Source organism: Tenebrio molitor, chromosome 4, assembly GCF_963966145.1.
Source record: "Tenebrio molitor chromosome 4, icTenMoli1.1, whole genome shotgun sequence".
NCBI lineage: Eukaryota > Metazoa > Arthropoda > Insecta > Coleoptera > Tenebrionidae > Tenebrio > Tenebrio molitor.
In genome coordinates this window covers 2355443-2377048 of record NC_091049.1, presented here as the reverse complement: position 1 = coordinate 2377048, position 21606 = coordinate 2355443, and the positions used below count along the sequence as shown (strand labels likewise).

The 21606-nt window shown below is 39.6% G+C and overlaps 4 protein-coding genes across 6 annotated transcripts; 1 reads left to right on the top strand and 3 right to left on the bottom strand.

Moving 5' to 3' along the window:
- The first annotated feature begins 116 nt into the window (after positions 1-116).
- Positions 117-1595, top strand: LOC138127890 (sodium/bile acid cotransporter 7-B-like). Of its 2 annotated transcripts, XM_069043990.1 has the most exons (6): positions 161-378; positions 431-650; positions 694-844; positions 891-1134; positions 1183-1308; positions 1356-1595. In XM_069043990.1, the coding sequence occupies exons 1-6, from the start codon at positions 267-269 to the stop codon at positions 1517-1519; spliced, it is 1017 nt and encodes a 338-aa protein (XP_068900091.1). In that variant the 5' UTR covers positions 161-266; the 3' UTR covers positions 1520-1595. The 2 variants fall into 2 exon arrangements, with proteins under 2 accessions (XP_068900090.1, XP_068900091.1); XM_069043989.1 differs by having other exon boundaries at positions 117-378; positions 891-1308.
- Positions 1596-1856: 261 nt separating this feature from the next.
- LOC138127888 (neurofilament heavy polypeptide-like) lies at positions 1857-3982 on the bottom strand. 2 transcript variants are annotated; one of them, XM_069043984.1, is made up of 6 exons: positions 3823-3982; positions 3420-3775; positions 3003-3369; positions 2637-2912; positions 2132-2584; positions 1857-2081 (listed from the first exon to the last, which is right to left on the bottom strand). In XM_069043984.1, exons 1-6 carry the CDS (start codon positions 3877-3879, stop codon positions 1914-1916), a joined length of 1677 nt encoding a protein of 558 aa, XP_068900085.1. In that variant the 5' UTR covers positions 3880-3982; the 3' UTR covers positions 1857-1913. The 2 variants fall into 2 exon arrangements, with proteins under 2 accessions (XP_068900085.1, XP_068900086.1); XM_069043985.1 differs by having other exon boundaries at positions 3003-3366.
- A 4154-nt stretch (positions 3983-8136) lies between these two features.
- Positions 8137-9515, bottom strand: LOC138127894 (trypsin-7-like). Its single transcript, XM_069043994.1, has 2 exons — positions 9227-9515; positions 8137-8910 (listed from the first exon to the last, which is right to left on the bottom strand). The coding sequence occupies exons 1-2, from the start codon at positions 9291-9293 to the stop codon at positions 8198-8200; spliced, it is 780 nt and encodes a 259-aa protein (XP_068900095.1). The 5' UTR covers positions 9294-9515; the 3' UTR covers positions 8137-8197.
- A 964-nt stretch (positions 9516-10479) lies between these two features.
- Positions 10480-20632, bottom strand: LOC138127892 (CUE domain-containing protein 2). Its single transcript, XM_069043992.1, has 4 exons — positions 20384-20632; positions 20066-20243; positions 19695-20017; positions 10480-11451 (listed from the first exon to the last, which is right to left on the bottom strand). Exons 2-4 carry the CDS (start codon positions 20235-20237, stop codon positions 11089-11091), a joined length of 858 nt encoding a protein of 285 aa, XP_068900093.1. The 5' UTR covers positions 20238-20243; positions 20384-20632; the 3' UTR covers positions 10480-11088.
- Between the last annotated feature and the right edge of the window lie 974 nt (positions 20633-21606).

Below are 21606 nucleotides of genomic sequence, written 5' to 3'. Positions count from 1 at the left end.
CGAGTTTATAGAACATTGGCAAAAAAGACAACAATTGAAATAATTCTTATGCAAAAGATTTTCCAAATATCTGGTGTTTTTGAGTTTTTTTATATTAAATGCCAAGCTGACGTGTGCGTAGCTGATCAATAAATAAACTTAGAAACAAAAAATCAATTTCTTCCGTGCGTCCTTTGGCCGGAACGACCTGCGACCGTCAGAACTGTCAAACACCAAAACATAACCTCTACATGTTCCTGCCGAATTTTCTTTTTTAATGGACCAAAATGAACCGCCGGATCCCCGTTTATGAGTACCTACGTAAAAACTGGCTCCTGGTGGGTATCCTGGGGTGCATATTTTTGGCCGCACTCTACCCCCAACTGGGTTCCAAACAAGGTTAAAAACCTAACCTCCAAATCCCGAACAAGCCAAAATCGTGCGGTTTCAGGGCCCCTCCGCACCGAATACTCCGTGAAATATGGGGCCGTCTCGTTAATCTTCCTCATCAGCGGAATTTCACTGAAAACCGACAGCGTCCTGTACACATTCCAACAATACAAACTGCATTTGTTCATTCAAGCGTTCACGTTCGTCCTCGTACCGATTTTCGCGCAACTATTCACTCAACTGTTGACCCTGTTGGGAGTCAACTCGTGGGTCTTGAAGGGGTGAGTTGCGCTCAACTGCAACACCAACATTTATGCTGCTCAGTCTCATAACCGTAGCATGCATGCCGCCTCCAGTCTCCAGCGCGGTGATTCTGACGCGAGCGGCGCACGGGAACGAGACCGCTGCCATATTCAACTCAGTCTTGGGGAGTTTCTTGGGAGTCATAATAACACCCCTTTCCCTTTTGTTTAACGTGAGTAACACACTTAAATGATCATTACTACACCATCAAGTTCCAGCTGGGCTACACCACTATTGTGCCCCTGGTGGGGACCATGATCCAGCTCGTCACCACAGTACTCATACCCCTGTTCATGGGGCAAATAATTCGCAACTTCGCCGGATTCAGGGGGCACACTCTTCCTTTAAACTCCATCAGTCAGTGTGCCCTCCTTTTCGTCATTTACACCACGTTCTGCGACACTTTCGAGACGCCCGAAACGGGCTTGAGCGCCCCCGACATTCTCGCCTCGGTCTTCTCAGGTACGCGTCCGCATCGCACGAACCTAACTTTACGACGTCTCGTTTTAGTGTTGTTCATGCAAATGGTACTGATGGGAGTCAGTTACTCCATGGCGCAATATCTGCACCATTACTTCACCGCTCAAGACACCGTAGCGATAATTTTCTGCTCGACGCACAAATCGCTGACTCTAGGTAGTTTTCCGAGAACTGAGCGCACTCATACATACCTGATATTGCAGGCATTCCAATTTTGCGCATCATGTTCCACGGGTACTCCCATCTGAGCCAGATTAGTCTACCGCTGCTGGTTTACCACCCCACTCAGATCATCCTGGGCGGTTTGATGGTGTCCCAACTTAAAGACTGGGTGCACGCGTATAGAGGCAAGAGGCCTCCCGTCTAACGTAACCCCACTTGACGCTTCCACATCACCGCTTCGATTTGTTAATCTAACCCAATAAACGTTTTATTTCACCGAACTTTTCAAAACTCTCAAGCGTTCAAGCGTTGACATTTCACACGACTACCAACCGCTCAAAACAAAAACCGACGCCACTCGACCATTTTCAACATTGAAAACTTACTCAAAACCTTTTGAAATTAGAAATATTACCAACGCTTGCAACATTTTTGAACAATTGTGAACGTCCAAACCTCGAACTGTCCGCTCGTTGCAATTTTTTTTGTACAAAATCGCAACTGTCGGTTGGTACGCCTGTCGAGTTAATCAAACGCCGCCATTTTAAACTATTTTTTGATTTTTATTTTTGTCGTCAATTATTTGGTGAGCACAACATTTAGATCGTTCTGGTGGGTTGCGGTGGTTCTTTCTTGGAGTCGACGGGTGTAATGATTGCGCTCGTCTTCTTCCTGGGCTTCCTCCTCTTCTTCTTGAGAAGATCAGACGGACACACTTTCGTCGTTCCTCTTCTCTTCAGCCCGCACGGATCGTCGTCTTCCACTTCCTTGAAATTCACCTCGATTAACCGCCAACCTGTCCCCCTCCCCTACTTACTTCTTTCAACACGGTCATGTCAATCTTGGGGCATTTCTTGTCCTTCTCCGGCCTACCCTTGTCGGAGCTGAGGTCGTACTGCTCGACGATCTGGTCCACGTTGATGCACTTGCTCTCTTCGTCAGGGGGGCAGTCGCGGATCTTGGGCCTCTTCTTCTTGGGGGGGCAGACGCCCTCCACGTTCGTCTGTTCCTGCTTCCTGACGGGTTCTTTGCAGTTGGGGAATTTAAATTTCTTGATTTTGCAGTGGCCGTGTCCTGTGTCTTTCTCTTTCTTGGCCCCGCGCAGCGATACGAGATTGCGCGCGCTTTCCGCCGGCAAAATCTTGCCGTCGAGTATTTCGCTGATGCACTCGCTCTTCGGCTTCTCCTTCTTCTTCTTCTCCTCCACTTGTTTCTTCTTTTCTTCTTTGGTTGGAGGGCAGCGGCGATTTTTCGGCCTCTCGCACGCGGGCTGCAACATTCTCAAGTGTACGCATCGGGTCGCGGCCGACGCGTTCGCATACTTTACGCAGATCGCACTGCATGCCTTCGGGGAGTTCTTCGGCTTCGGCGGGGGCTACCTCTTCGTTGCTGTACTGGTGCCAGTCCATCTCGAGGCCGCTGCGCCTCATCGCCCTGGGATAAATCGAAGTGTGGAGCTTCTTCTTCTGGGGCTTGAAATTGGGATTCTCCTCGGGCTTCCACGGACAGATCTTGCACTCCGACGGTTTCTCCTCGATGTCTTCGTGACAGAACTCGCTATACGCAGGATAGGGTGCTTCTTGTTTTTTGCAGTCAATCTACAAAGAAAGACACCAGTGCAAATAAGCCAAACTTTATTGGTCCAAAAACAATTACAAATTCATCATGAACACTTCACCAGTACGTACATGCTTAGCGATTCGGTCGCATCTGGTTCGCACTTGCGGGGGGCAGTGGGGCAGCCGCATCTTGGGACAGCCTTGGGTCTTCTTCTTGGTAAACTTCTTGCACTTGTCGCTGCTGGACACGCTCTTCGACGAGTACCACCGTTTCACCTCGGTGCTGAAGGTCCTGAAGGTGGACGAGGTGGGCTTGTTGCCCCACTCGGAGATGTTGCGTTGGCTCCGCGACTCCGCCAGCATCTGCTCGGCCTTCTCGTCGTCGGAGACGGTCCTGGACATCATCATTTTGACAGGTTCTGGAAAAGGGTTGGCCAGCTTCACGCTCTTGAGGGGGAGGATCGCATTGGCGTACGTCTTCGACACCTGGAACCTTCTGAAACGAGTCGCGATCGAACCTATTGTTTCGACACCTTCAAACCTCACCTCTGGTTGTTGGGGTTGTGGCCCTTGTTGATGCGGTCCTCCTCGTTGGGTTCCGGCTCGGGGTTGATCAGCACGTTCTTCTCCATCTGCTTCTGGAAGTATTCGGGCAGCATGGAGGGTTGCAGGTGCTGCTCCTCGATTGCCGCCTTCACCGTTTGCTTCTGGGAGGCCACCACGTCCCCCGCGTTCGTGGGCCGCTCCACGGGGCTGGTCCGCGGCTGGCACACGTTGTACCGGAAGTTGGGGTTCTTGGGGAGCTGCTGCTCCTCCGGAACGGGGGACTTGGGTTCCTCTTGTGGTTCTGAGATGCGATTGGCCGGTGTCATCTCGAATTTGAATGAAAAGAATCTACGGGACTGGGGGATGGGTTAGAAATGGGTGTACCGCAGTCGCCCAGACTTACATTTTGCAATACATCGCGATTAATTTTGCCTATTGAGCGTAATGCTGTGATTTTCATCTTGAACAGAAAATGATGTTGGAATACTATTTAGAAAAAAATGACAAAACAATACATGTAAACAGATTCGTCATGACCACCGAGGCATGGCACCCTCGACAATTTTTTTTCAGGGAGGGAACAGTCGACTGAATTCTGATTTGACAAACAAGTCCATTCAAAAATCAAAAAACCACCACCTGTTGCTTTAGGTTGGTAAAATTTAAAAAACCCTAGGTAGATATTTTTTCATACTACGCTGGCAACTATAAATTATGACATTTATTTGATTCAAAATAAAATTCAATTGCTTTGATCTTTGAATTTCGTTCATATTGTTTTATTAGCAGCACATTTCATTTATTTATTGATTCTTATTATTTTTACTTAAACATGCCCAGAAAAACAAGACACTTAATAAACATTTAACCTCAAAATTACAAGTGTCACCAAATTTTACACTAGACAGCGTTGCCGATAGTAATTATCGAGGAAAATGCGACGTTGGTGGTTTTTTGATTTTTGAATGGACTTTATACATTATTTACTGTGAAGCTCTTTACAATAACAATAAATAAACATAAAAACTTTACACAATACGAGCTCGGGAGCTAAGACCGTCGAATGATTAAATCGTGGTGGTTTTCACCAAGTGGGTATCAAGTAATAAATCGTTATTGCCACGGAAATTCGTAGACAATCACGAAATTAATCTGGATAAAGACGGACCATCCGAAACATTGGGACTTATTATGTCGGTGGAATTTGGGAGGCAGGTGTGAAATCAATGAAATACCATTTAAAAGAATAATCGCACTGGTATTATTTGCACGAGATTGATCGAGGTCTGTCACAACTCACATTATCCTGTCGAATCCGGTGGTCAAGGATCCAACAACTTCTCCAGCGCTCCTGGAGTATCGAGTTCATCCTGACGCGTCGAAGCTGTTTGTGAAATTGTGAAAGCTTCGTAGTGTCGGTGAAAATGAAAAGTGGTGAATTTAAGAGTTCCATAAAGAGTCGGTGTCAGTTGTTTGTGCTGTGAAACCAACGACTAGGGAATATAATTTGTAATGTTCGCAGCTTGTAAACCAAGCTTCGCAAGTATACAGGGTGGGCTACAGGAAAGAAAACCGTCGAGAAGCATATTAAGGGTTGCGATCGGTGTTTTTTTCATTTTTCGCTTGTGTCTAGAAAACTGAAGGAGAGCGAAGAAGTTCCAGTGGCAAGAAATGTCCTTTATTAGAGAACAGAAAGTAAAAAATTAAATTTAATAATTATCCCAAAACATATCTCTTTTGGGATGGCATCTCGTTTCTTTTCGTACAGATTTTATTCACTTTAAAAATACGTAAAACCACACAAAAAATGTGCAAAAATGTGTAAGGAAAAAGATATAGGTATGTGTTATGAAATTTATTTTTTTATTTTCGATTTGCAGGGTCTTGTAGAGAGTGAAAAAACGAAATGTTATGCTACTGGAACTTATGTTTTTTAATTTTCGACATACGTATAAGAGAAAAACGAAAGAGGCATCGATTCTTACAGGCGATTTCATCCGAAATATGTTAGCTAACGCCACGCCACACGGGCACCACAGAGCTCATACCGATCTCTGCGCTCCAATTTTTGCTTCCTCGTACAACATAACATTCTTCCACTTTGTTCATTTGCCGATGATTGAAACTGCTGTTGTTAATCTACCGGGTGATTTTAAATGATTGTGACTTTTTTTCATAGGTTGGTAATATTATTGTTGGTTATTCTGCTTTTTAATGTGATAGTTGACATAAACATAGGCGTCCTCGCCTATTTATTAATATATAAAATGCCAAAATGACGTACGTACGCCAATGTGTTGATTAAGGTATCAAGTTTGCCAAAATAATTTATGAAAAATGTTTCCAACTTAAGAAAAAAAGTCACAATCATTTAAAATTACCCGGTATTTTGTTGCTTCAAGTGGGTGTACGGTTGGTTGCAAAAAAAAACTAGGAACTGTCAGAATAAAATTGACACATTTTTACATTTTTTTCATAGTGTGAAACCTTACGAGAGATAGGTTAGAATTATGGTCAAAATTCAACATTTTTAAAAATTATTTGATAAGTATTGTCAAGTAGACAATTAAATTGACAAATGGGCAAAACCAAATTTACATTAGGAAAATGTTCAATTTCCGTTTTTTTTTTTTTGCAACCAACTGTACGCTCAGACCAATCATTGCAAGGTTTGCCACCACACTTTTTGCAAAACTCTAGAATCACTGGTCCATTTTCGTTGCTGTAAAACGTAAAAACGTGAAACTGGCGCTGTATTCAATTTGCATAAATAAATTTTAAACCGCCATTTCGGTGTTTCATTTCATTGGGAACGCTTCACGATGAGAGAATAAAATAATGCACCTGACGTTGCAACAATTATATCCAAGGTCACAAGTTCGTTTCGTTAATAAATATCGGGCCTTCAAATAAATATATATTTAGAGTAGGCGTAGGCGACATTCTAATTCTGTTAACACTGTAAAGTAATTTTTGTAGGTAACTAATTATTCTCTGGAGTACAGGTTACATAGTACGCTTTTTCCCAATTTTATATTGTCATATTCCGTGGAGGGGGAATAGGGACAATGCACTACAAAAATTAAAAATATTTTCTAACCTAATTATATTTCGTTAAAATGTCAGACGTTTCTTGTGTCATTTTCTACGCTGGAAAAATGTTGCAAACAATTGAATTTCCATAGGTTGCTCTAAATTTAAATTTATTTGAAGACCCGTTATATTTCTCTGTGAAGTTTTCTTTTATCAGAATTGATTTTATCGCACATATAAAAGATTTTTATGTCGTGTTTTATAACAGCCGTTTTTTAAATAATTGTTTGCCATTTTCACAACTTCCGGTGACCTTCAAATCTTCACCAATCAAAGCTTCACTGAAATACCATCTGTACAGGTTATCCGCGACAAACCAACAACGTTTTATTCTTCAAATTGTTCACAAAAACTGACCGAGTCTGCCGCGAAACTTGTACTTTTCTTTACTGAAGCATTGATCCTTCAACTCAGAGTAAAATGTTTTTAAATCTGCTTTCATATCTAAAGCACGAAGATAGAAATTAACGCTCTTTATTTTTAATCCTCTCTCATTTTTTAGAAAGTGAAGACTGTTTATTTCGTTTCTCCCAAACTTGCTTCCGTCTTTTTTTCTTCATCCTCATCGCAATTATCTTTATGTCGTGCTCGTTATTTATCCAAGATAAATAAACGACGATGCGTCCTTTTGCACGCATGACGCACATCTGTAAAATAGAGAACATTATTTCAAAGCGTTGGCTTATTATAAAATAACAACATGAGCACTGGTTTAGGCTTTATTTTTCAATAATCCACAGCACATGCAAAACGACCAACTATTTTTGGGACTGTGCAACATTTATCTTCTCTTTGACGGAAGATCACGATGAAAAATCTTCCCTATCACCTTCCTCCCGATTTTTGTAAAACTGACAGAAAATTTTGCACAACATACTTATTTTCGGATTCTTTTTATCCTTTTTGCTCTCCACCTCATTTTGCTGTTAGAGGTATTTTCATATTTGGTGGCGGAAACAAAAGATTGAGAAATGTCACAAAAATGTATTGTCAGTGTCAAATTTCTCATAAACGCCGTAAAAAGGAATGTCTAGGTAAATTTAAATTTTCGCTAAATAGATTGAAAAAACAAATTCTAAGGAAACCAATTTTTCTCAGTGCTTCAAAAGGAAAAGTTATTCTCATATAATCAAACGTATTACAAATTATTTCTCTAGTTCGACGATGAATAACTTTCTTATTGCCAATTTGCTACATTTCTGTCGAAATCACGAACGTCTTTAAGAAATTTGACACTGACAAAACAAATTTGTGACATTTCTCAGTCCTTTGTTTCCGCCATGAAATATGAAAATATCTCTATTATAAATACTCTTGAAGACTGAAAAAATGCTCGTTCATCCGTTTCTTGCTCTCTTCACATCTTCTTTCTGTATTTAATCCAATGTAAAGGTGCGGGGAACAAAAATAAACCAGACATTTTAAACAACACCGCATTTACGGAAAGAAACGTTCAATAAATAATCTAGATAAATAAAAAATCATCTTTAATTCATTATTTAGCAAAAAACAGAAGTCCCAACTGATGTGCTGTCAATTTTGACATTTCCAGTGTTGCCACCTTCGCTTTTTGAAACGCCAAAATTCCCCAATTAGTAGTTTGGCATAAATAAAAATCAAATAATGCAACTGTCATATTTATTTTATTTTCATTTTGTTGACAAGGCTATCGTGTATTGATCATATTATATGCCCCCATACTCCGCGATAAAAGACCTGATGACTTGGACGTCGGTGTAAACCCCCGGATACCCCGGCTCGGCGCAACCCATCCCCGTCGACACTATCCCGTAGAGCACCCCTTCGATGACGAAGGGTCCTCCGGAGTCCCCCTGGCACGAATCTCGGCCCCCTTGAGGCCATCCCGCACAAAACATCCTCTCTGTGATGTGGCCGTAGTAAACGTCGGCACAATACTCCTGGTCCCACACCGGCAACTCCACCATGTTCAACAGCGACGAGTGGGCCTCTTTGGAGTGCTGGTGCGTCTTGCCCCACCCGCTCGTCTTACCGAGCGTCCCCGTCAGGACCACGTACGGCCCTCCGATCGGGGGCAGATGCACCGGACGTACATCGTCAGAGAAGGCCAAAGGGGAGGCCAAGAACAAGAGGGCGACGTCGTAGTCGTTGCTGTTGGAGTTGTGCAACGGGTGTATTTGGGCCTTGGTCACGTGCACCACCACCCCGCGCTCCGCCAGGTCGCTCACTCCACCTTTGACCGAGTAAGCGCCTTCCGTCTCGAAGCAGTGAGCGGCGGAGATGGCGAGTTGGGGGGCGAGTATGGTGGCGCCGCAGATGTGCGAGCCCTGGTAGCGGAGGCTCAGCTGGTAGGGGTACTTTGCGATCGGGACAGAGACGCCCCCGACGATCCGGGAGCCGACGATCCCGGAGCCGACGCCTAAAATCACAATTTCACCATTGTACAAAAAGGAAATGTGACACTTTTGACACCTGTCAAACGAAAATGTCAAATTATTTTGACACCGATTTTGTTAAAGCGATCAATGAAACGCGTGAATTTTCGAAACATTCTGATTTTGATTGTGCGTTAGATGTGACAAAACACAAAAATTAAAACCATTACCGACTGTCCACGTGACATGCCGTTTGACATTTGACGGGCGACGGTGTTGCGATCAATTTTGATTTTTTTTTTAAATTTCGATATTAGTTCTACAACATCAAATAAAATTAATATGTATTTCTTTACTTACATTTGACGCTTGGAAGGACTAATAACAATAGCAGTATTTGCATAACTGCATAAAATTGAAATGACATAACTGCGTGCAGTTCTTATCAAGTAAGTAATATAGATTACCGCGGAACAAAATAATGTCATTGTATAAGCGACGACATTTCGTAATACCCACTAATTGTAGCAGTTTTAATCAAAGGTGGAACGCGATTTTCACCTTATTGGTACCGAGTGTGAAGAGCAATTTTTATAGATCACCAAAAAAACTCCGTTTCTTTTCATCGTCCCTCTCGTTTGCGTCAAACCTTCACTGTCTTGCGCGGTCCTGAAACAAAAAAAGTTTATAATCGATCGAAATTTAAAAAATCGTGTTGCAGTCAATAAAGAAATGGATGAAAAATACAAGGATGAGTGCGCACGAATGAAGAAAGCACAAAGATTTTTGAAGATGTGACAGAATGTGAAGATTTGAAAAGTGTCCAAAAATATACTGAGTGAAGGATGAACAAAAACGGATGCAAATGTCATTACTTACAACAGATCGCAGTACAGGTGTCGCCAGTGTTGTTTCCATGACTGATTAAGTATCACGTGGCACTAGTAATCACAAATGAATGTCAAGATGGCGACAACAGTTTCGTAACCATTTTTCAAAAAGTGTTGGCAACAGTGCCAAGTGGTCAAATATGACGCTCTTAATAAGCAACGGTTGGACTCGGAAAAACAGACATCACTTGTCGCTTTTTAGATGAAGTCTAAAGAAAAGAAGAAGAGAAGAAAAGCTGCACGAAGATTTGCCAGCACTATGAAGAAAGAAGACCATCTTGACACTACACAGTCTGATCGACGTAAGAAGATCCGATATCGAGACATTCGCAACTATTTAGCAAGAGTGAGGAAGAGGATTTGGCCTCCTCAAAGGGCAGATCTCAACCGCATTGATCTGTTAGGGGATCGAGCCGGCACGGCGCGGCGGAGAAGTTCACAAATCTATCTGACTTATTGAGATCCGTCTACAGAAAGGAAGAATGCAAAAAAGTGATATCGAGGATGAGACAATAAAAAATTAAATTTGAAGCGATCCCAAGAAGCTGTAAATTGTCATTTTAACAACTTCAGTTTCACGTGATGATTTCTTATAAGAAAAAAAATCAGTAAAGACAAAATAAAAATGATTCCGGCTTTGCTGCTGCGTAAAACAGATTTAAAAAGTGATCGGAATTGCCCCAGTTTGAAACGGGGGACGTGAAAGGGTAATGAAAGAAGTGGTACACTTAACATATTTATTATATTAACCGAGAATAGGTAAAAAAGAGGATTACATCATTAATAAATAAGACACACGAAACAATAACACAATAAAAACTGGTCTTGAACCTTAAAAATAGTAATGAGGATCATTTCGAGAACTTAGTCGATTAAACAACACAACAGAACGTTTGAAGCATTTTTAGGAATCAAAAATACTCGATAATATCACTCAGTTTCGACATAAGATTGCGATAATGTAAGAAAATACGTTTACTTTACGAGAATCACAGGTATTAAAAATGAATTAGGATACAGTTACGCTTCGCACATAATAGACGGCCACCGACGTGGTGGCCCATTTCTCATGTAATTTTTTGACTAGTCTTGCATCTTACACTTTAATAATACTAACGGTGTACGATAACAGGAGCAAGTTGTTGGGTTCCGGGCGTCCCTCCCCGCCCCCTACCCAACACTTGCTCCTTATAGCTAGTTGAGAGTGCCAAACTTTACATAAATATGACCTACCGATCTACTGGATATTGAAATATTATAGCTAATGCGATAACGCGATCCGGTCCCGCTGAACGTCATCATCCGATCATCCCTCGCCGACACGTTTCTTGGTTACGGCGTGTGGCCCTTCTTGTTCTTCTTTAAGGATATGTCGTCGACGTCCTCGCCTTTCTTCACTTCGGTGAAGCGCTCCCCTTTCAAGCTGACGATCTTGTTGTCGCGGTAGCGCACCAGCTTCTTGGGCTCGACTTTCGGCGCCACCGGTCGGTGCTCCTTCGTGAAGGAGTCCTTGTCGATGTACGAGTACCGCTCGATTATCCGATTCTTCAGCTCGGCGTCGTCGATCATCGTCTTGCTCACGTGTATCGTCAGCGAGTTGTTCTGGTTGAGGCATTGGCCGTTCTCCTGACGGTCGATCAGGATCTGGGTGGCGCGCTCGATGTCGCCGCTCGCTATGGCCAAGCAGTGCTTCACCTGAAACCCGCCCCAAAGTCAGACCGCCCTCTGGAATGGAACTGGGAACAACGGTCATGCTTTCGGGAGGTTTCTGCTTTTACTTCTAGAGCGACCGCACGATCTTTCTCCGTTCTTTTTCGCTGCGCTTTTACTCAAATTAACCTCGTCTCAATAAAAAACAACCTCTCAAGGATAAATAAAACTTGTTGGCATTATCAAAGATCCACCACCCGCTGAATTATGTTGGTCAAACAATAAATATCCCTATAATCCCGTATAGTAACTGTAAACCATATAAGTTGGCACGACTGCCACGCCAACTTAATATTGTTGACGCACGTCCTTTAAAAAAATGAACTTCAACATGTTTCCTTGAAAAGAAATAATTTCATTATTTTACGATCATTTGAAATTGATCGAAGGTTGCGAAAAACTTATTTTTAAACATTTGTGTGTGTCAAATTTAATTTTAATGGAAATAATTAAATATCTCTTCTTCATCAAAGTGACCATTAAAATAATAGATACATAAAATAAATCTTAAACGTAATATTAAATGGTCTGTAAATTGATCTTGAAATGTGTAAAAAAAGGTAGGTGGTGCATCATCGAAGAGTTACGTAAACCTCGCACAGTTTTTTAGTTCTGTCATTTTGTGAAACTGAAAATAAACTTGATAAATATAACTTTCCCAGAATTTTATTACCAAATGAAAATGATACTTTTTGATTAATCAATGACATCGACAAAAATTAAATGATTTGTTGTAAAACATAAACGAACTGTTTTAAATTGTGTTCTTGTCAAATAAATTTCTGTCGTATAGTCGCTCCTGACGAGCCGCCACTGGATCCAGTGAAGATGTTGAAGATTTTAGGATTCAAAGTAACGTCGAATATTTGGAAAACAAAAGACAAAAACACAAACTTTTTTTAAGAACTGAAACCTGTCAACGACAAAAACAAGTATTCATAACTTGGACGTTTCGAATCAGAAAAAATACTGTCATCTTTTGTGTAAAGTATACACGTTTTTAAATTCTATTTCCAAAACATAACGCATAATTTCAATTGTTTCACGTTATTTAGAAAACCGTTGTAGCCTTGAAGATTAATTCCCGCCACACTTGTCTCTGTGTCTGTCTTCTGTCAAAAACATGCAATCTATCAGCGTACGGAGTATAAAATCGTTTTCTCGTTGGAACATGACATAAAAATCACCAAAAGTCACCATTGTTTATTGCCAACTCAAACAGGAATTGTTGCTCCCGCGGTACCAACCTAACTTTTCATTTTACTCCTAGATCAAAATTCCAAGGCATTGCGACGCGTATTTTCGAGGTAAATTGCGGTGTCGGTGGATCTTCGATGCCCAAATTGGCTTTAAATTCTATCTGAAGCGTTTTCCAAGAAATTAAAAAATGCGTCGCTTCAGTAAGATCTGACACGCGTTTGTCGTGGACAAAACAAACGAGTTACCATGGAAACGAGCATGTTTGACAGTTACGCCAAGTTTGACAGTGATCAATTTAATTTTTAACTTTTGCAGCTTTGAACTGATCCTCACGTTCGTCGGATTTGGCACCTTCGGATTTCAAACAACACTCGAAAGAGAATTTTCCTTCAAATAAAACTGCAGTAAATGATTCTTTCTGAGAGGAAGCAATATTCCATAGAAATATTTTCAAAGGATGTCATCACTAGCTCTGTGAGTATTAAATCAGAACAATACTTTATTTGTAGAATCTTGATCAGACATTAGTCAGTCTTGTGGACACAAAATACTCCACATTTGGCCGCCGCCATATTGATTTATAACTAATAACAAATGACGCTACTGTGAGTCCGTCCAATGGAAAGCTTGCATTTTGTATGGTTGTCATGGCAACAAAAAAAATCCAAAACATTCAACTATTACAAAAAGTAAGGAAGCACATATTTTTTTCGTGCCAAAACATTTTATTTTTACATTACTCGGTGTGTGTATGTATAATTTTTGTCAAATTTTAATTAATAATTAATTTCCGCAGATTTTTTATGGCTTTTCTTCACTCGTGCTCGTTTACACAATAACCAGTAGATTTGGAAATTTTTTGGAAAACAATTAGTGCACCAGTGAGATTACAACTGAAAATTATTTTGTCTACAGAAAACAAACAAATGTCATGTAGTTACAAACAAGAAATTAGAGTACTCAACAGACGTCATAGTACCAGAGTGGTTCATCACGTATTGTCCTTGACGTAAATTGACAAATGAAAAACGTATGTGTCAGTAAATGGTAATTTATTTATGGGCAGTAAAATATCAGGGTTGTCTAATAACTCGATCTACACAATCATGTTGGCAACATTGCTGTAAAACGACTTTGGTAACAAATACTGTTTTATAAACTGAGGGTGTGGTGGTGGAAAACCCTAAACATGGCAAAGAAGAAGTTAAAAGTTGGGACAGAGATTTTGACGATTTTGACACGACGTGTAAAAATAAATAAAAACCCCAAAGTCCGTAACGACACCAGCGACACATCAAACGAAGCGCGTTGAACGATTAAAAAGATGAATCGAATGCGGGACATGCTAGGAGTGTCATAATTAGACAAGAGAACATCGATTTGATCCGGTGGATGATTTCCACGGTAGACTACTCGAAGTGAAATTCACAATAGACCTGTGCATTTTCTGTGGGCAGCGTAGAAAAAGAAATTGCGCCTGTCGGATGGGCAATAAAAATTGATTATTCACAGTTAATGTCTGTGGTGCAGGACGTCAACGACTCGTTAAGAAGATAACTGGAAAGAGTTTTGAATCTTCGTGGCGTTTTGAACCAGAATCGAAACGTCAAAGTACCTACCTAAAGCACCCTGCAAAATTAATTTTCAAAATGCGAATAAAGAGGACAATTGAAAAATATCGGAGCGAGTCGACGGGGATTGTTGGTCATTCCAGAAGTGAAAAGATAACTAGGCGCACATGGGTGACAAAAAATTTGCGTGATTACGAAATCGTTCAAACAAAACTGCACGAACCTAAATATTGAGTCATCGTCCTAAATTTTTAATTACTTTCCGCGGCTTGCTTTTTTGGGGCTATCACATAAGCGATTATACGTCGTTTACCTACACTAAACAAACTGCCCTCGTTTTTAATACTGTACGTTCTTGGAGTGTTTAAATTGAGAAGTTTACAAGTATTTACAAGTTGTTTACAAAAAAATCTGTGTTGACCCACCACATCTACCAGATTACCAACTTTTCCGGCTACTACGCCGAAAATATTTGACGAATGGTCTTCAAGATCACGAGTTTGTCTAAAAAATTATCTTTATTTTTATTGCTTTTCATTAATCAATATCGTGTTTTTGTAATCTGGTTGGTGCACTCGAACAAAACTTATTTTATGGCCAAATAATTTTCCAACTTCGTAAATATGCAACTGACACGACACGGTCTAACCCTCAAGGCTTCAGGTCTATTTGACGATCCCAGGCTGGTGCTTTGCACATTTGAAAGAGATGATTCTTTTTGCACCAATAACAATACGCCCAAACTTTTTACAACTTTGTGGCAATATTTAATACCATTTCGTGTACGTCAAAAATGAACGGTGGGTTTTTGAAAATCAACCAATATTAATACTGATCGCAATACGATAATGAATCGACACCTTCGTTAACTGCATTTTGACATGTTCGGTAAATATGTGCACAGGTGTGACTAAACTCTTAGTACTTATTGCGACAATAGGAAATAATTAGTAATTTCATAGGGTAGTAAGTAAAGTAGGTGGTTAATACCTACATTAACAAAATGAACCGGTGCCGATGTGGGAATTTAAGTTTTAAAAGATTTGTCAATAGTTCAAATTATTGGAAGGAAAGAAAAAGAAAACCCTGATTTCAGAGTGTACCTATACTCCAATTTTTTTAAATCAATTGTCAAAGTGTTGTCATGTTGGTATAAGCCACTGGTTATTTGATAGTTATTAGATTGGCAACGTAAAATGTCAACTGTATGCTGTATGTCAGTCATTTTGATGTAAAGGCGCTTGCGCTATTGAAGGCGCAATTACATTGAAATAAAAATACAAAGTTAAATGAGTTTCCGAAAACAAGGATCTAACCCAACGAGAAAAATTGGCAATGATTAGATTACGTGAAGAAATGCAGACAGAAAAACCGATCATGCTAAATTGCAGTAAAGATGCACACATCATACTCGAGGTATTTTCTTTTAATATATGGGTTCGTCACTGCGAGGAACTGATTAGAGAGGACTGGAAAAAATTGATGGGAAATCTACCAATTGAGGACATTCCTCTTCCGCAGAATCATATTCGGAAGACGATTGGAGGTTAGATTCTGAAAATGAATAGGTAAAATGCTTATACAGGGTTATTATAAATTATTGTAGTCGAAGTAGGCCATGCCCATGTTATTACATTTTTGCTGCTTTCATGTGAACTGTCAGTTTTGTCGCTGTCACTGTCATTTTTTAGGTGAAAAGTGCGGTGATGAGATTTTTATTTATTTTTGGTAAATTAACGATTGAATCCAGAAATATTGAGTTGTTTTGCACCCAATTTAACTCCCGTGTGTACTCATTTATTCACATGATTTTGATGTTTTTTTTATGTGGAGCGGCAACCATAAATTTTACATTTAGTTTTCACGCCTACTTCGACTACAATCATTTAGAATAACCTGTATAACCCATTAAATAAATTCCCATTTTCCTGTATAATTTAAGTTGCACTTTTTAGTGTGATTATCGTCTTTATTTCTTGTCTTTTGGTATAAAATTTGGTTACACCTGAAACTTTTTTGACATTTGAAAATTACTGATATAACCTCAAACCTGATCTAGGGAGATTTTACGATAGAGGTGTCCCAAACGAAAGGTTTTAGGGTGGTACAGCCTGGTCTTTGAGGGAATTTTGACATTGACAATTGATTTAAAAAAAAAATTGGACTATACAGGGTGTTTTCGAAGTTGAGGCGTTCCTTTTAACATGTGATAGTATGCGTTGTTCTAAAGAATTTTAGCCAAAATCACCTTAGTAAAATGTGTACGGCAATGAAGATACAATAAGTTAATTTTTTTGAAATTTTTGAAACCGGTCCTGCTCAAATTTGCGCTGATTTGTTAGAAATTGGAATTGACAAAAAAAAATCAAATGAGCATGGACGTTAATCAAAACTACTGTCAGAGTTGTCATCTAATTAGTCGAAATGGCTTTATTATTAGGAAAATAATGAGCTCACAGATATGTTGCAAATGCATGGGCAATGTTATCACGTTATCAGAATGCATCTGCAGCGTCCAGAGAGTATTGCAAAGCGATTTCCGGAAAGACACCATTCTGGGCTTGGTTAATTATTAATCTAGTACAGCGGCGAAATGGACAGGACCGGACTTAAAATTTTAGAAAACAATAAAAATATACAATCAATTATCTCCGTTAATACAAACATTTTACTAAGAAGATTTAGGCTAAAATTCTTGAGAATAATGTGTAGTACCTCGTATTACAAGGAACGCGTCAACTTCGAGAACACCCTGTAGATTCAGGTTACGGTGGCAATGTAACAAATGAAATTCGTTTAGCGGATATGCTGCGAAAGACATTTTATATTAAAAACATTTCAAATTCGTGGCACCGAAAATGAAAAGAACGCAATGCAGGGATGAATGTAAAAAAATGCAGACCGTTTATTGATGCACAAAAGCAGTTTTTAGCAGCTTCGCCTGATGGATCAACTGGTAACGAAGCTGTTGCAGAAGTAAAATGTTCTTATCCAGTCAGAGATGTAGCAATAGAAAATTAAAAATAAAATTATGAACTACTGCACTTTAGATAAAGATTGAATTGGCACTTAAAACTTACTTATTTATTTCTGGGACACGTTGTATCTATAAATTTAGGTATAATTTTTTTTTTTGATTAAATAAGATTATTTGTTTAATTTTGACAACCCATCAAAACTGTTATCACTTGTTATCATCATTTCCATTTCACTGTTTCAGATTTATTATCTAATTGTCGCAACGATTGGCTGCCGCTTCTATCTCGGAAGCAAAATTTAACAGTTACATTTTAATATCAATCAAATATTTGACTATCAAAGTCTTTGTCACAAAACCAAAGCTTGTGAAGGATTAACGACCACTATCTATATTTTTTAGACACACGCAGTGAGAGAATAACATTTATTACCCAACACCAAAAATTCTATTCCACAGCGTAATTGATAAACAATGATCGAACCGTCCTAATGACAGATAATTTGTATGTATTTTTTTTTTCTGTGTTGTAAAACACATTGAACACCCAAACTCTTTTCATTTACTGCCATCATTTCCATTTCACTCTTCCAGATTTATCGTACGTGATAACAACAAGGGTCGTAACGATTAGCCTCCGCCTCTGAAGTAACAAAAACAAGTGATAGTTTTCTTGCATTCGTTCTTTGTTCGTCGCTTATCGACGTCTGCCGAGCAACGTGGCAATCAGAGGCGTCTAACGAAATCTGTGCCAAATCTATCAATTTTCAGTCGACAACTGAAGGATTTACGAAGGAAAATATTTCAACGCGTTGTTGGCATCGAAGCGTTCTGTTACCGGTCAAAATCAACGTACTTATTTTCGGAACGCGTTATATCCACAACGTTAGGTGTAACATTTTGTCTGATCGAAAGTGATGATTCGATTCGGATGGACAAAATGAAAAATCGTTTCGGAATTTTTTATCTCAAAACTCCCCTTTCGGAAATTGTCGATTCCAGGTTTAAACGAAATGCGCCATCAAGAAATGTGCTGAAGAATGGTTCACAAGTGAGGGCATCATTTATTCAGTTTCTTCTTCACGTGATTGTGTACTAGGGCAGGGTAAACTGCTACACTTACTTACATCAACTTGACAATGTCTTTCTGTGGGTGATCAGTAATAATGATACTTGGATATATCAACATCGATACATCGTTAAATATCATTATCTCGACTACGTCAATGTTTTTTCGACATCGATATTTAATATTAATTTCGGCCATCGTTAAATGGATTAGGCCTGATGGGGGAACCACAAAAAAACGCCTTGCGCTCCACGGTTTAGCTCGTTTTGACACAAATAAAAAATCACTTCTTATTGCTCAACCCGTCCATCTTTTATTACATCTGTTACGCCATCAAGTTTGATGCGACCGCTTGCAAAAAATACACACATCGAGTTTCGTCATTCGCATGCGTTCATAATGATTAAATAGTTTTTGCAATAATCTTTTATTAAAACTTTTTATTTGTTCCGAATACACTGAAGAACTGTTCCAATATTAAAACTGGAAATGGATGTCCAAACAATTTCTTTCGTTGTCTAAAAAGACCCGACAGGGTCACCATACGTGGCTTAACAGGGGAGCCAAAAATCTAAAGCAGTTTTCTTTAATTATTTGTCCAAAAAATAATAAATCTTGCAAAATCGAGTCAAATCATGTTCTCAAATGTATAATGGGTTGCCTAGTTGCGGTAATTGCAACTGCAATGCAGTTAGGTAATATTCTCTTTTGCTTCGCTGTCAGAAACAATAAATGACAAACCACCGTCGTACCTTGATGCAAATGAATGCAACTGCGGCGGAATTAAATTGTCACAATCAATGACTACACTTTACTTGACATTTGACATTTTGAAATTTGTCATGTTGAACAACTTTCTCTAAACGTCATTTTTTGACGTTAACGTCTCTCTAACATCCACAACTTCGCTATCATCTAGCGGATCCAATTTGTATCTTTCATAATCAGTTCTCCAAATAGCAAAGATTCGTTGCGTAGTTTTACTTTTTGTTCATTTTTGTAGCTTTTTCAGAAAAAACATTTCTTTCAAAAAAATTCAAAAATACTTTTTCTAAAGGTGTCAAAACAATGTATATTATGGCGCGATTTACATAAACATGTTCATATGAAAGAAAATTAAAAGGAATGTACCACATTTGTAACACTCTAAGTAGTTGCTGCTCAAACATTGACAGATTGACATATCTCAATTTCCATTTCAACATCTATCAAAAGTTGAAACTGGGGCATGTGTCCCTTGATAATTTTCCAAAAGTGATTTTCTAGCTCGCGTTTGAAGAATTGTCACACAACAGGCCACATCTTTGTCGACAAAATTTTGACAACATTGACAGTTAACTCCGGTGTCACGACTGTTACTGTTACGTGACGAAAAAGTAGGGTTAGAATTTGAGAAAAAGTGCAAACTAACCTCAATGGAGCAGACGTGGGGGAACATCTCTTGCAAGACGTCGATTTCGTCGAGAAAGTCGCAGCACGAGCTGTCAGTCGAGCCGCCGTCGCTCATTTCAGACAGCCTGTGCACCCTTTTGGGTAAATCAAAGCTGTCCCTGTTGTCCAGCTGGCGCGGCTTGGTCTTGGGCACAATCTCCGGCAGAGAAATCTCGATGACGGATTTCTCCTCGGGCTCGTCGACGCGCAGCTTGGCCGCCAACTCGAAAATCCACTGGGAGACGGTGGCATGATTGATGGACTCGAATTCGGGGAAGTATGCGGACATCATCTCGCAAAAATCTACAACGGCGAGAAATCGCGTGCGTCCCCGTTCGATCCGAGGCTTACCTTCGACGCTGAAGACCGGGTCGGAGCTGACGTCCTCCAGGATGGCCACCACGTACGAGAGGACGATGTCGTCGATCAGAGTCAAGTCGGCATTGGTGGTGTGGGTTTTCACGAATTCGAAGAGGGAGTCTTTGATTTTGATTTCTTGATCGGCAATCGCTTTCTTCGACATGTTCGCCTGGAAATGTGCCCGATTAAGGGAAATTCGTGCGGAAACTTGGGTGGAAAAAGGCACGATCAAAGGAAATTTGTTTTCGAAACGACCAACATTGGGACGATTTATTTTCGTGGTTATCAATTAAACTGGGCCTGTTCTACCTGCGTTTTGTTGGTGAAAAACTGTTTTCGAGTGTTTTCCAAACAAATCCGGATATTTTCAATTTGTACAATTCAATCAATAACACAACAAAACTGGGGAGGCAGGTGGCGCCACTGCACTACTAAATGACAGTTCCCAAACGACTTTATGTCACCCGGTGTTTTGACACTTTTCGCATAAAAGTCACTGGAAATACGGGTTTCAAGAAAATTCCAGTAACGAGCACGTAGGTAAAAGTTCACCAACCGAGTAATTACAATTATCGATGTATGATTACTGTTTGAAAAAATTCAAATTATTCATTTGTTGGGGGTCGTCTTGAAAGCCGTTCATCGAATGTTGTCACTGCGCCACTGCAATTAGTAAAAATTGATAATACCTAATGGTTGGTTCATAGTTTAAAGCATACAGAAATTACAGAATATGGCGTAAGGATTAACACTTTATTAGTGAAACAAGAGATAACGCCACTATTACTCAGATGGTACAGTGTGGAATAAAATGATTTACATCTAGTTACCTTTGCATTACCCTAGTAAAAATACGAAATGTCGCTCTACAAAAAAAAAAGAAAGCTTAACCTCAAAATATTCCAAAATTCCAAATGTGATTTATTGCGAAGGGATGATATGAATGCAAAGTAGAGATTGAAATTAAAAAGGAGCTAACAAAAGCAAGTCACAGCTAGTGTTGAAAGTGGCCACCAACGTTTGTTAATTTAATTTAGTAAATTATAACAATTGTCAATTCGATTGATGACATTTATTGGCAGAACTAATAGTTCGGCAGGTTCGGCACTTAAAAAAAAAGTAGAGCGGTACAGGAAAATTTACATGTGCAAAAATTCCAAAGGTAACTAGATGTAAATCATTTTATTCCACACTGTATTTCTTGTCTGTTATGTAAAAAGCAAGCTAACCGAATCCAAATTTTCGAACGTTTCATGGGGTTTTTACAACTTCCTGATCACAATGCGGAAGAAATAAGTGGGGTTATTCTAGGAGAATAAAAAAAACTTAATATTCACAAAACACCAGACAAACTAATTGCCTAAAGGTATGATGCAGCTGTTATCATGAGTGGTCAAAATAATGGAGTACAAACCAAAATTAAAACAGTCTTCAAAAATGTAATTTTCGCTCATTTGAATGACTGATTTTGTATTACGCATAGCCATCGTTCGAATCTTGAGTTATGGTCTTGAGTATATACAAAAAAGCAC

What these genes read in the sequence shown, in the direction of transcription:
- LOC138127890 (XM_069043989.1), top strand. Translation starts at nt 267, where the DNA reads ATGAACCGCCGGATCCCCGTTTATGAGTACCTACGTAAAAACTGGCTC. An exon ending in CCAACTGGGTTCCAAACAAG is followed by an intron (nt 379 to 430) that starts GTTAAAAACCTA and finishes GTGCGGTTTCAG; the next exon opens with GGCCCCTCCGCACCGAATAC. An exon ending in GCACAAATCGCTGACTCTAG is followed by an intron (nt 1,309 to 1,355) that starts GTAGTTTTCCGA and finishes CTGATATTGCAG; the next exon opens with GCATTCCAATTTTGCGCATC.
- LOC138127888 (XM_069043984.1), bottom strand. Translation starts at nt 3,879, where the DNA reads ATGAAAATCACAGCATTACGCTCAATAGGCAAAATTAATCGCGATGTA. An exon ending in ATCGCGATGTATTGCAAAAT is followed by an intron (nt 3,776 to 3,822) that starts GTAAGTCTGGGC and finishes CCCATCCCCCAG; the next exon opens with TCCCGTAGATTCTTTTCATT. An exon ending in TGCAGTGCGATCTGCGTAAA is followed by an intron (nt 2,585 to 2,636) that starts GTATGCGAACGC and finishes AGAATGTTGCAG; the next exon opens with CCCGCGTGCGAGAGGCCGAA.
- LOC138127894 (XM_069043994.1), bottom strand. Translation starts at nt 9,293, where the DNA reads ATGTCATTTCAATTTTATGCAGTTATGCAAATACTGCTATTGTTATTA. An exon ending in AGTCCTTCCAAGCGTCAAAT is followed by an intron (nt 8,911 to 9,226) that starts GTAAGTAAAGAA and finishes TTGTGATTTTAG; the next exon opens with GCGTCGGCTCCGGGATCGTC.
- LOC138127892 (XM_069043992.1), bottom strand. Translation starts at nt 20,237, where the DNA reads ATGTCGAAGAAAGCGATTGCCGATCAAGAAATCAAAATCAAAGACTCC. An exon ending in CCCGGTCTTCAGCGTCGAAG is followed by an intron (nt 20,018 to 20,065) that starts GTAAGCCTCGGA and finishes TCGCCGTTGTAG; the next exon opens with ATTTTTGCGAGATGATGTCC. An exon ending in CCCACGTCTGCTCCATTGAG is followed by an intron (nt 11,452 to 19,694) that starts GTTAGTTTGCAC and finishes GGCGGGTTTCAG; the next exon opens with GTGAAGCACTGCTTGGCCAT.